Source organism: Phaseolus vulgaris, chromosome 3 (genome assembly GCF_000499845.2).
Source record: "Phaseolus vulgaris cultivar G19833 chromosome 3, P. vulgaris v2.0, whole genome shotgun sequence".
Taxonomy (NCBI): Eukaryota; Viridiplantae; Streptophyta; class Magnoliopsida; order Fabales; family Fabaceae; genus Phaseolus; species Phaseolus vulgaris.
Genome location: NC_023757.2, coordinates 49,103,044 through 49,117,401, shown reverse-complemented (window position 1 = coordinate 49,117,401; position 14,358 = coordinate 49,103,044). Strand labels below are relative to the sequence as shown.

At 29.0% G+C, this 14,358-nt stretch overlaps 1 protein-coding gene across 2 annotated transcripts; it reads right to left on the bottom strand.

Annotated features, from left to right (window-relative positions):
• Nucleotides 1–3,479: 3,479 nt before the first annotated feature.
• Nucleotides 3,480–9,145, bottom strand: LOC137808375 (G-box-binding factor 1). Of its 2 annotated transcripts, none has more exons than XM_068609451.1 (12): nucleotides 8,646–9,145; nucleotides 6,554–6,730; nucleotides 6,420–6,467; nucleotides 6,230–6,319; nucleotides 6,055–6,147; nucleotides 5,731–5,897; nucleotides 5,570–5,627; nucleotides 5,307–5,355; nucleotides 5,017–5,219; nucleotides 4,275–4,352; nucleotides 3,980–4,105; nucleotides 3,480–3,860 (listed from the first exon to the last, which is right to left on the bottom strand). In XM_068609451.1, the coding sequence occupies exons 2-12, from the start codon at nucleotides 6,608–6,610 to the stop codon at nucleotides 3,810–3,812; spliced, it is 1,020 nt and encodes a 339-aa protein (XP_068465552.1). In that variant the 5' UTR covers nucleotides 6,611–6,730; nucleotides 8,646–9,145; the 3' UTR covers nucleotides 3,480–3,809. The 2 variants fall into 2 exon arrangements, with proteins under 2 accessions (XP_068465552.1, XP_068465553.1); XM_068609452.1 differs by lacking the exon at nucleotides 8,646–9,145 and adding an exon at nucleotides 7,507–8,633.
• Nucleotides 9,146–14,358: the final 5,213 nt, after the last annotated feature.

Here is a 14,358-nt window from a genome sequence, read left to right as displayed (position 1 = left end):
TCATATGATATGATGTTGATTCGTGTTGGCTTTATAACACATTTGATATATACAGGTTGTTTAACTAAGGTAAGTAATAGAAGATAAATAAAACTTAAAAAAATGGATACAACAATGGTTATAGTCTTGATCATGGTCGTATGGCATCTATGACGATGATTTTGAGTAGAACCGTCATCAAATAGGCACTATAATTGATAATTTGTTCTTATATACATCACCTATGACAACAATTTTATTAAAAAATGTCATCGCAACCAGTCATCCATAATATCAAATAAATCATTTTTATCTTAGGTATCTTAGGTAAATTTACCAAGAGCTATAGTCATAGTCATAGTGATCCTCCTATTCAACTACTTCAACCATTTCTCAACACCTCATATAAGATTTACAAATATGGGACAAATTGAAAAACTGAAAAAGAAGATTCTTTTTAATACTAAAATTATGTATTGAATCTGGATTCTTGTATCCCCTTGCATCCATTATTCAAAAAAAAATTTTTAAGTATGGTGAAAGAACTAAAATAAAATATAGGATATAACTATGATAGTTATTGTATGGGGTCTACCCAATACTAAATTGGAGAAGACTCATTTTGAATTTTATTATCTATATAGGTGGGAGCGACAAATCGCTTATACCGAGTTCCACATTAGCTTAGCAGCTTAACTTAATAGCCTAACTCGTTCTACTAACATGGAGTTGTTAGATGCTTCTGATCGATAAAAGAGAAAGAAGAGTAAGCAAAAAAAAAAGACCACCAAAAGAAAGATAGATTAATATTCCCACTCATATAAATTATATAAGAACAAAAAAAAACTCTTAGATTCCCTTTTGAGAAAAAAATAGAACCATGTTATTTTGAGAAAAAAAATAGAACCGTGTTATGAACACTACAACAACGTTTATATATAATAACAATTTTTAATAAAACTACCATCATAGATCATATGTATGACGATAGTTTGAATCGTCATAATTTTTTTTTTCAACAACATCAAATTAACAACAATTTTACAACCATCTTTAGAATGTCTTTATAATACGTCTTATAAAAAAAAAAAAGTTGTATCCATTTTAGTTAACCGTTTATATTTAATTTGCAAGTTATACAACATAAAGATTTTCATACTTCAAACCAAAAGTATCTTGAAACTTCACAATTATCAACAAGTGATAAAAAAAACGTAATAAATAGATTAAATAATTGTTAACATAGACAAAAGTCTTATACAAGACTGCATTGAATTTATGTTTTATCAACTCAATTTTAAAAATCAATTATAGAAACAAGTTATTAAACATTTTATTAAAAATGTAAAACACTTTCAGATCATTCTGAAGTTTTAATATCTTTTGTTATCATTACAAAAATTAGATGTTTGACATTTCATATCTTTGGTTTCAATATTTTTTGTTCACTCTCACACGATTTAATAAATTTTAATTGGATAAGTTCATCGTATGATCATTGGATCATGAGTTTCTCAGACACTGACCATATTGGCAAACTCTTAGCATAATTTAATGTAGTAAATGCTCTCTGCTGTCTCATCTAAATGTGAACATCTGAGTAGAAATGACTTGTTCCAAAACTTGTATATCCATTTTAAGACAAAGTAGTATATGAAGTCTTACTCTCTCTTTTTTTATGAGTAAAAGGGTTGAAGTCTGAGAAGGCTTTACATGCATACCTTGTGTTTTGCATGTTGAAACAAATAGAAAAATACTTATGTAAGAAACTATAAATGCTAGGTGAATAAATTACTTATAACTATTCTATGATTAGTGAAATCTTGGTGTAGTAGTAAAGACTTGTAGATTACGGATAAACCAATATAAAAAAAATACTGTTTTGATTTTATTAAAATTTTATCTCATATTTAATGTTTTGAAAATATGTAGTTTTGATTTTATTAAACTTTTATCTCTTTTATGTAATACGTTTTAAAATCATTTTTTTATCTATATTAGATTCAATAAGTCTTTTTTAAAATAGATAAATAATGTTTTACAAAATTCTTTTTTAAAATTGATAAGTTGAATAACTTTAGCAGAAAAAAATTCTTAAAGTATAATTCAATTTCTCTCCCTATATTTCCACTATATTTTCTTGTGCTGTAAAGTTTGATATCGATACTTAATTAAGCACTTTGCAGTGTTAGAAGACAAAAATATATGAAAATAAATCCTCAAAAGAATGACTTGGTAGAAACGTCCAATATTACTATCCTGAAAAAAATAGATATACATCATTGAGTACTAGAATTTCAAAGATGTTTTGGGATGAGACTACTACCATTGTTGTCTACTTGATCATCAAATGTCTTTAATTGTTATGAAAGACTCTCAAGTAAATCTGGTCAAGTCGTTCTCCTAAGCAAAAGAATTTGAGAATTTTTGGTTGTGTTGTCTATTTTCACATAAGGAAAAAAGCTAGTAAAGGTTGTTAAATGCATTTCTATGATAGCCTAAAAGCGTGAAGATTTGCATATTGTGGTGAATTGAGTTAGGATTCAAGAAGTGTATCATAAAAAAAAAGTTGCCTTCAATGAAGTTGAAATGATTTATAAGCCAAAAGTTTTAAAATATGTCAAGAGTAGGCACGAGGCTGAAAAGGAAAATATCAAGGTGGAGACTAACAAATCATTTGACTTTCTCCAGTGTGTTATTTGGTAGAAGAAAAGTTAAATGGTGAAATTGAAGGACAACAAGTTGATGATAGTTATAGTATTACTAATCGTAGAATAAGGAGAGTGATAATGCATTTAACAAGGTATGAACTTGCAGTTAGTGAGATTTTGGGAGATTAACCCATAAGTGTATCATCTTCTATAATGAGAAGACTTAACGACTAAATTCCACAAAAAATATATGAAATTACTTCATCAAAATAATACTTAAAAGTCTAATACTTAGACCTGTTAGTTCCAGATTGGCCAGTTATAAATAATTTTCAAATAAAAGGATGAAACTTCAGAAATTAATCAAGGATTATTTAAAGCAAGACCGGTAGCTCTGTGTTTTATTCAAAGAGAAGATATTGATTATAATTAAGTATTCTCTCCAATAGTAAAACACAAATCCATAAGAATTCTATTGGAGCATATGGATGTTAAGACAATGTTCCTATATGAAACAACATGAGAAGGTAAAAATGATTATGTTTGTAAATTAAACATATATGTGTATTGCTTGAAACAATCCCAAAGACAATCGCAAGTTTTTTTACGAGTTTACTTCAAAAATCTATACTAATGTAAAAAAATATGCATCTTAAGGAGATGTATGAAAATCAAAATCCCTCAAGAACGATAACTTCGAAAATTTCCAATTGTAGTCCAAACAGGAGAAGGGATGTCGTTTTGACAGGTAATAATAGCGTACCTTAAGGTTACACCATTCTTCATCAAATCAACTGAACACAAGCACGTTTATAGTAACGAACAAAAAATGACTCCAAAGTCAAGTAATGAAGATTTCAAAAGTTGAAGCACGATTCTCAACATCACTTGCAAAACTATGTTCTGAACAGAAGAGCTCAAGTAGCCTACGTTGTCTATTCTACGGTACTGGTTGGTAAATATTACAAGCAAATGACAAGTAAAATCATAAGGGCAATTACAATTGAGGGTTAATGATATAAATTAGTATAACAAGGAAAAAAACATTATATCCTATTCTCAATTAAGAGACCGGGCCATTCATAAGAAAATTCCAGCTGCAGATTCGTCTTAATTAAGAAACTATAAAATTTTGCCGTTACCATCAAACACTACACTGAGGAACTCAAATGTTTTGTGTCATCCAAGGTTAGCAACTGCTTCTGGCCCACACATCCGTTCCAATTCTTCCTGTTTAAAGCAATTATGTTCAAAAGATAAACTTGAGGTGGTGAGTTGAGACATGTCAAACCTATAAATTGCAAAAAGTAAAGAACTTGTGAAGGCAGAGTAGTAAGAAAAATCTATACCTTGATTGAACTATTTTCAGATGTAAGCTTCTCGCATTCTTCGGAAAGTCTCTGAAGCTCTTCTCTGAGTGTTCGATTCTCACTTCCCAGTGTCTCCACCCTCTTTTGTAAGTCTTCGCACTCAGCCTAGTTAGTACAAGAAATGCAAAACACATCATTCTTCTCTTTGTTTAATTGTAAAATGGTAGCATAGTCAAATAATATAGCTAGAAGCCTCCAAATATGACGCAATTGGAGATAGTTCCAATCTCCCCACTAACAAGGGTGCATGAAATAGATATTAGAAGAAAGTTACCTGCTTGCGTAACCTTGACCTCCTAGCTGACTCTCTGTTTGACTGTTTTCTCTTCTGTCTTTTCAGCTCACGTTCATCCTACCAAAATCAAGCATACCATTATAACAATTTTACTATTATACTCTAACGTTAGTTTTTCTTTTCTTTTTGAGAATATACTCTTACAATAGTTAGACTAATAAAACCAAGACTTATTTACACTTTTGATCTCAGTAGTGTTGGGGTTCTATTTTGGTCCTCCAAATTTTTTTGCACATTTGATCTCTATACTAATTTAATTGTACAAATGTTGACATGACAATGCATGAGTGTCACATCAACATGAAAGTGCTGACATGGTAGCCCAGGAGAGTCTAACTTCAGCATAAATATTGGATACTGAATAATTAGATGAACCAGAATTGCACTATTTTAGTAGGTGGCCAAATTCGCACCAAAGAAGATCAAAATCAAATTTTGACAATAGTAGAAGGACCCAAAGTGTTGTTAAGCCTAAAACCAATTAACACGGGTGTTCAAACAAATGATAATCTAGGCAAGACAATCTATTAACTTTGAGCATTTTTTCCTTCCTTCAAAATCTTCACAATATTGAGTGACCATACCTGGGAACATGATTAGAATCAACAAAATCATTGCTTTTCAAATATATTATTATATGTAAAAGAATATAAATATGTTTACCATTAAAACAATACATGATTAGAATAATTTCTAAGAAAAACAGCTGTAGGACTCATACTTGTATCCATTGTTCACCAAGGGCAACAACTCCTGGGGCACCAGATTGATTATGTCTCATTTTTGCAGCTTCGCCACCACCGGATGATGCATTCCATAAGTCCATTCCAATATTAAGATTAGTTGCTGGCATTGAGACAACAGGCTTTCCAGGCATAGAAGATTGAGAAATGGCACCCCCAGAATTGTTCTGGGCATTGGCTCCTGAAAAGTTAATGGAAAATGATAAGTTGTCTCAGCAATTGAGAAGGAAAAAAAAAAAAGATAATCATGAATGGAGGTGATGAATACCATCAACAAGCATCAGGTCAAAGCTTCCCTTCTTGTTTGTAGCTGATTCCTGTGGAGAAGACATCAGACAAAAGCCAAAAACACTTTAGAAAAATATCAACAAGCTTTTAATTAAACCAATTCAATTCAGACTTTTGCAGTGAACATCAAAATAACAAAGACAAGCGATTGCAAAAGAAAAACAGGGATTGTTCCAGCGAGGTTATTATTTACAAAAACAAGTGAGAGCATGCGTATTAATGGTAATCTAATCAGTTATGTACCTGTTGGTTATTATTCTCATCACTAGCATTCGATGAACCCTCTGAACCACTTTCACCACTGTTTCATATTTTTTTAATAGAAATTCGTATTAAAATGTATATAGAAGAGAAAGAAGTAGAAAATATCCAAATTAATTAGTTCATTCAGTTGTTTGCCAAACCTTTGAGACATGCCATCATTGCCTGAACCTGAGCCTGCCTTTCCACTCTCTCCTGCTTTGGAACCTGCATTTGCAGAAGTTCCTTTCAATTTTTTGGACGAGTCTCGATCCTTTCCATCAGTTCCCTTCCCTTCAATCTCCGTACTTTGCTGGACAACACTCGGAGTCTAGCATTATGATTAAAAAAAAAAGATCGATTATGAATTAAAATGCTGGACTATAGTAAAGTAATGAACATAGTTGCCTACAAACAGATGAAAATTCATCCTTTTCTGCTCAGGCATAAAGGCATTCCAGGGATTAGAGTGTGAAAAAGTGGTTTACCACTGCCATGCTTGGATGATGAGCATAGATACTCCCAGGAGGATATAAAGCTGGATATGGGACAGGAGTCCCATATGGTGGCATCAAAGGATGCTGGAAAAATAAGAAAATTGTAAATGAAGATCTCTTCCCTAAAGTATAATTGCATATATCCCAAATGATTTACTGCATTTACCTGGCTTCCCCATAAATAGGGATGGGGAGTTGGGGATGCAACAGTTGAGGCAAAAAAGGGAGGTGGAGCAGCTCCAGGAGCATAATAGGCCTAAGTAAAAAGCAAATGCTTTAGATATCAACATAATTTATCTGCAGAAGTGCTTCAACAGAAGTGAAGCCGGATGAACCAATTTAACATATATTCCTACCTGCATGGAGCTTGACCAATCAGGATATGCAGGCACTGTTGGTGTCTCCTGCTAGTGTAAACAGAGAAGATAAGGAGACACAAGAGGAAGGAGAGGCAAAAGAAAAAAGAGCAGGAAGATAGTAGGGGAAAGACCTGAACTGATGAAGATGACTTGGAAGATTTTGTTGTGCTCTCTTCCCCAGCCCCCATATAGATTAGTTTAGAATCACTTCCTCTCAGCCACAGAAACAAAAAAGACCTATGATCAAGTGCTGATATCTATGGAGGTCAGAAGATCTAGTTGAATAGATTCCTGTCAGAAAACACACACTGAATACAAAAAATATAAATTAGATGGCAAAATCACTGACACTAAATAGCAGAAACTATCAAATCTACTGCAAAATTATAGTGCAATTGAGTTTAAAATATTATTTTGAGTACTTCATTCACCAAAGAATATTTAATTAAACATTTCTTTTACAAATGGAATTGACATCATCATTAGGGTAACTAGACTCTCACTCTTCAATTGATGAAGTTTGGATTTTTTTTATTTCTCTCTACCTATTCACCAATTCTCTCCTGTAGTCCCAAGCAGCCATTTCTAAATGGAAAAAACTAATGCTCTTGTAACCATTAACTATCAGAAACTTAGTACGAGGAATAAACAAACCTTGAGTAGAGCATAAAGCAGTCGAGACACAAGAATAACATTATTCTGTTATGCATAAATTGATGCGTGCTTGTATATTCATAAGTGCAATTTCAGTTATGTGAATTTAGAATCATAGTTATCAATCTCAGACACTGATGCGGCCAAATTTGAAAATTCTATAGCAGGATGAGTGATGACCTTTATTCTTAACGTTATAATACAAACTATAAATGGTATTATGCCACACATATAAATACTCAAAAAAACAACAAAATTCCCAAAATTTTAAAAAAATATCATGATAAGTATTAAGTCCCACTGTCAGTGGTTGTGAGTGTGTAAACTGATAAGTATAAATGAAGAAAAAATAACACAGAACATGAAAAAAAACACTTATAAAATTTGTGGGAACACAGGGCAAAAAAGAGGTAATTTGTGGAATATTTACCCGGACAACAGTATTCCAGGGGTTAAAATGGGAATTTGAAGGCTATATCATGGAAGCGCCTCTATAGCACACAAAAAGCCACTGTTTTGGCCACTATTGCAGCTGCAATTGCCGCTATTTGAATTTCAGATCAGTCCAATGCCTCTCCATTTCTATGCTATTGCACGCTATTATGTCAGGTTTACCAAGTGACAATTGTGTTTTAGGTAATTTAAAGAGGTTTATTCAAATCTAATATATGCAATTCTAATTCTTGTGTACTTTGTTAGACGCCACATATTAAAAACAGGATTTTTATCATACTATATTTATCATCTATCTACTTTGACAATGCGCTTAGTTTTTTCTGGACCAATCAATTATTCTCAAAGAAGAAATAAAATGGAAGCAGTACAGTTCAATACAAAAAATATGAAATATCCTTCATAGCTATACAATTCATTTATTTTGAAGCCCTATTTTATCTTCACTAAACCTAACCAAACAAAGGAAAAAATTCCCTTTCCGCCCAGCCTCTTATCCATGAGATGATGCAATATTTTTACACTACATGATAATTCCCTCTCTTTTCTAGATCCGCAAACCAAACCAAAACTTAACCCCATATATCAAATTAAATATTTGTGAAATCAGTGATTTGGTTGAAAATCTCGGCAAGCATAAGCATTAGCACCAAGCAACTGTGTTTCTGTTTCAGAGAATGCCACAGACAGAGAGAGACACACACCAAAAATTACTTTCCTTAGCAAGCAATAATAGCAAACAAAAAATTCAGATTCCTCGGAATATTTTAAGAACTAAATAATAAACTAACTAAAGAGTAGAAACAAAATAAAACAAAGTACGAGAATCAAGAAACAAGCAAGAAAACACGTAACAGAAAATTAGAATTCTCTGAAAGGTCACACGGTAAACCAACCCGAAACAACAATAAGAAAAATGAAAATAAAGTAAGAGAGCATTGTGTAATGGAAAAATCAAAGTCGGTAAAAAGGCAAAGACTGTGGGACACATAAACAGAGGAATACTAGTTAAGCAAGGCACAAAATTTGAAGACGGATCTTGGAGCAATTGTTATTCAGCAATTGAGAGAAGATATGAATTTGAGAAGGCGGTAGAGAGAAGAGAAAGAACCTGACCTATTTTCATGGCGTTGAGAAGAAGGATGAGGTGGAAGTCCAGGTGGGATGGGACAAAGTGGATTTAAAATTTGAAGTCAATAATTCGACACTAGGCTTTTGGTTTGATGTAGCTATAATTGTATCATGGGAAAACTGAAACTGAAGAGTGTTGCAAAGAAACGTTTGTTAGTGTTGTGTCTGAGAAGGTGGTTGTTGTGGCGTGCGTCTGAGAAGGTAGGAGGGTAACAACAGTAAATGTTTGTTTGTTATTTTCAACAACTCCTGTGGCTGTTGTTGCGTTGGAAACTCGAAAGAGAAAAGGAGAAGGGTGAGGTGTGGGCACGTGGGTTGTACCAGCGGACGCTAGTTGGAATGTGAAAACACAAATTGAAATTGAAACTGAAACGAAGGGAAAGAAGAGAGAGAGGAGGTGTGAGTTGGATTGGGTTTAGGGCTTCTGGCGTGACACGTGCGGAGAATAGGGTTACAGCTGTGGGGTGTCCGCGTCTCACTGGATTAGGTTTGAGACATTGCAACTTTCGCGATGACTCATCTGACAACTAAGTGCTCTTGTGGATAACTTTTTTTAATATTTTTTTATTCAACGCGACTTATTACCTCGCCTTATTATATCAATTTCTTTTCACCATTTTTATTCTTCCATCTCCCTCCCTCTCTACCTAATTTCTAAACAACCACAAATACGTCATACTATACTATTCAAATTTTAAATTCAATTCAAAAACAACCTTCCCTTTAATTTTTACTCAACATCTTTAGGCTTGCAACCAATTTATATCATAATAAAATATTTCAATAATTGTATTTCCTTTCATAATAAATATTAGTAATTAAAGAAAATGTATTTACTAATAATTATAAATATTAAATAGATATGTTTAATGCATGCATTGCATATTATGAGAATGCGTATTTTGATTACTTACTTCTTCATGAGTATGTGAATATCTGCTATCTGTTAATCATTCGATTATTATTAATTCTAGTTAGATATTTTAAAAGAAATCAAATTATAAAAAAAATGGAGAAAGAAATATAATCATTGAAGAATTAATTTAATTTTATATATGTATATTCTTTTGTATTTATACGTATGAAATTAAAACTATTTTTAGAAAAAATTGATTTTTTAAAACTTAGTACAATGTATTCAACAAAAATTTAGAAAGATTAAATTCATTTGCATTAATATTTCATTATACAATTTTATTTTAATTACACTTTAAGAAAATTGTATGACTTTATATTAAACATATTTTAAATCATTTTATTTAAAATTAAAAAGTAAGAATAAAAATATTTGTGAGTATAAAAAAAAAAATGGACAATCCTAATTTTTCATACAACTACGTTATAATTTTCAATATTATTATTTTAATACTTTTTTATATTATTTAATTATAAATTTATCCTTTATTTTATATATTTATTTATAAATCTATCATATCAATATATAATTCTTAAAAATTACAATTCTTAATATTATTATTTTAATATTTATTAATATTATTTAATTATAAATTTGTTTTTTATTTTATATATTTAATTTAAACTTATCACATCACATCGGTATATAATTCTTGAAATTAGAATTCTTAATATTATTATTTTAATACTTTTTTATATTATTTAATTATAAATTTATCCTTTATTTTATATATTTATTTTTAAATTTTATCAGATTTGTATATAATTTTTGAAGTTGTGAAACTATATTTTTCTAAAAAAATTCACAGATTTTTTTACGGGTACTTGAGCGGTAACGGGAAATAATGAGACGAATATTTTTATATGAGGCGGGTATCTACTATCCACACCAACCTATTATTCATATCTCTTGGGCATAATATTTTTGTATTCACCTCTGTTGTGGGATCTAGTGAAACACTTCTGAAAGTCCATATTTCATTCACTTATAAATAATATCAATTGGTTCTAGTTTCATTCACTTGATTATTTCTATTATTATTTTAAATAATTTATATTTTAATTAAAAAAAATATTTTTTACTATAGGAAGAGTTTTATTTCATTTTTTTTTCAAAGTTTAAAATAACATTATTTATATTTATATTTGTCCTCTCATTTAATATTTAATTTGTTAAACATGAATTTATTATAAGGCCTATCTAAAAATCATAAAATAAAATATTTTAATTATTTTTATCAAGAAAAGTTATGAAATTTATTTATTTATTTTTTAAAAATATATATTTATGCTAGTAAACCTATAAATAATTTCCTATTAATTGATATTTATAAAAAAAATAATAAGCAGTGTTGTGTGTATATATTTTTGTGGTTCCATAATTTTCTTTTGGTAGCAATATATGTGGTCTTGGTTCCTAATAACTTCAAATATTAAAGTGATTTAACTAGTACTGCGATGACTTCTATTTGTTGAAGATAGGCTTTGAGGTACCCAAATCCATGAAGATTGGTTGAAGAATTTGTTGTTGCTTGTGTGTAGGTTTTGGGTAGTTTGAATTTGTAATCCACTCATAAATTTGATTCAAAGCTATTTGTTTTTAATCCTTTTGAAAAAAATGTGTTTTCAAAGAGAAGTGAAAAATCAACCGATTGTTTTACATTTAGAGGTTTTTGAAATTGTTTGACTTTGCTGTCAAACCAAGGTCTCCAAATCCATGAAGATTGGTTGAAGGCTTTCTTGATGCTTGTGTGTGTAGGTTTTGGGTAGTTTTAATTTGTATTCCACTCGTAGATTTGATTCAAAACTATTTGTTTTTAATCCTTTTGAAAAAAATGTGTTTTCAAAGAGAAGTGTAAAACAACAGGTTTTTGAAACTGTTTGACTTTGGTTGACTTTTCTGTTTTACGCTTCTAGTTGTTATTGATTCACAAGATTGCTTTTAAATCAAATTTTTCCAATATTGCTTAAGGCTTTGGATTTTTCTAAGAGTGGAATAGGATTGCTTTGTAACTTTTGAATTCAATTTGTATCAAGTCTGATCAATCCTTATTCTCTCTTGAATACTATAATTGTGTAAACGTGTTGTGTGCAAATCTAGTAGGTGTTATGTGATCTGTAGTGTGTTGTTTTGCCAAAGGAGATGTGTGTTCTTGAAGAGTTCAAGATCACCTCTTTGGTGTATGGTTTGTAATCAAGGTTGTTGATTGCTTAGTGGAATACCTAGTGATTTATGTGGACAACTAGTATGCAACTCACTTTTTTTAGAAATAAAATAAATAAAATTTAAATTTCTAATCATATAATTTTAATATTTTTAAAACATCAAAATTATGTGTTTTTATTATTAGTTTATTTTATAAATTTAATTCCTTTATACTAACAACAAATTAATATTCAGATGAAATTTAAACTAACTTTCTAATATATTTGAGATATTTAACTAACTTTATCTATTTAAATTATTTTTAAAAATGTTTTTTTTCTTTTACTTTATAAATATTTGGTGGGTTGACCTATCAACCTTCCAACCTATTTTTGACCAGGCAAGCGATGTATAGTGGGCACTTTCAATTGGCGACTGACCCAATCTACCCAATATTTAGTGGATTCATAGTGGGCTCAACCAAAGGACTGGATTACTTCATTTTACATCCTACTGTTGAGTAACTAAGTTTATATTTGACTAATTTTTCCTCCACAAAAACCAATTATGACTACGCAAGACTGTAAAAAAAATGTCTGTTTTATCTTTATTTTTTTATATTTATATTCGTTACATAAATAAAACAGTTATGGACATACAAATTCAGAATTGAGATGTTCCCTTCAAATCTGCAATAAAATAATATCTTCCGCATGTTAAAATCCAAAAGTTTTTTTTTTTTATTTCGAATGTGAAAATATGAAAAAGATGACAAGGGTAATTTGGGGTTTAAAAATAAATGATGGGTGAAGATAAAAATTCTGTTGCCCGAAGAATTAGTCTTCATATTTTTACAGATGTAATGAGTTAAAACTATTATTATTTATTTAAGAGACCCAAATGGGGTTTACTTTAAATTCATGAAATGAAAACATAATTAAAATAATATCTATTATGTTTAGGATTAAAAAAATAAAAATTCATAAAAACCTTAAATGAAATACCTCATTGATCAAGGAAGTCGTTAATATTTAAAAAATATTTTTTTATAAAAAAATTGAAATGTTTTATAAAGTAACTTTTTATTAAAATATTTTATAATAAAAGTGGTTTTTTGGTGTTAAGAAATTTTGGAAAATATTGAAAATTTAAAATTTATGAAAATAATTGAATTATTTAAAACTAGATAAGTTTAAAATTTATTTAAAAATATTTTTTTTTTCTATTTTATATTATTTAGAATTTAGTAACTAACTTGATAACTAATATTAGATATTAATTTACAAATTAATTTATAAATTTTTATTAATAACAAAAATTATTTTAAATACTAATAGTTTTTTAATTTATAAAATAATATTTAACTTAATGAATATAATAATTTTTTAAAAAATTAATTTTTATTTAATAATTTTATTATAATTACTTTTTTTCAGATAAATAAACTAGATTTTTTATTACATAGATTTTTTTTTATGTATTTAATATTTTTGTTATCAACTATAAAAAAAAAGTTGACTAAAAATCCTTCAACTGAAGTTGAAAAAATAATATTCAAGTGTCATTTTAAATAACTGTGTTAACGCTAACTAAAAATATTATTAATTCATATTAATTAATTATTTTTATCAATATTAGTTAAATTTTTTATGAACCTTAATTAATATTGAAACAAGAAAATAAAATTTAATATTTTTGAATTACCTTATAAAAAATTAAAATAATTTTAATTTAATATATTTAAATGTTCTTGTGAAATTATATATCTAATGTAAAAGTTTGTATATAGTTTTCTTAACACGCATTTGAACAGTCTTCAACCTAAACCCTAGATCAATTATCAAGGTTGTTAAAATGGTTATTCTAGTAGAAAACTCATCATTTGAACATAGTAAAACCTTACCTCTTTTCTTTCTAATATACTTTATATATATATATAAATGAATATAAAATAAATTATAAATCACATTAAAGTAATAATTAGTGACTTCTAAGATTTACTCCATGCATTTTAATAAACAAAAATATTATTATTAAATAGATATAACCTAACTTAGAAGGGATGTGCTCATGTTTGACATTACAAGAATACATATGCAAATAAGTAGTCCATATGTGTGAATCCGTCATCTCTACTAAATAACCAAAGTCACAATTTAATACTGTAAACTAAAATACAGCATGAATATATGAATTTATAATATTCTTAAGTGACGAGACAAACTTTATGCTCCTATTTATTTTATTTTATATAAAAGACATCACTTATTTTTTTATTTAGAAATAAAAATAATTTAGTAAAATCTAAAGTATTATTAACGAAAAAAAAGCAATTAGCTTCCAAATACTTGTGTGGGCCAACTATGGACGCTAATATCGCCAGACAAAATTACGCAAAATCACGCAAAAATGATATTCAATACAAAACGGACGCACTTATGAATTTATTTATTTTTTCTAAAAATCCAGTTTGCGTCGCCCGCGTGGCCCACACATATGCGTCGGCCACGACCCACGTATATGCTTGATCCACGCATGTTTATATTTTAAAATTTTAAAATTACTTATTTAAATTTATTTAATGTATAACATTATAAGAAATATTTTAATATTTAATTCTTGATTCTATTTATTTTA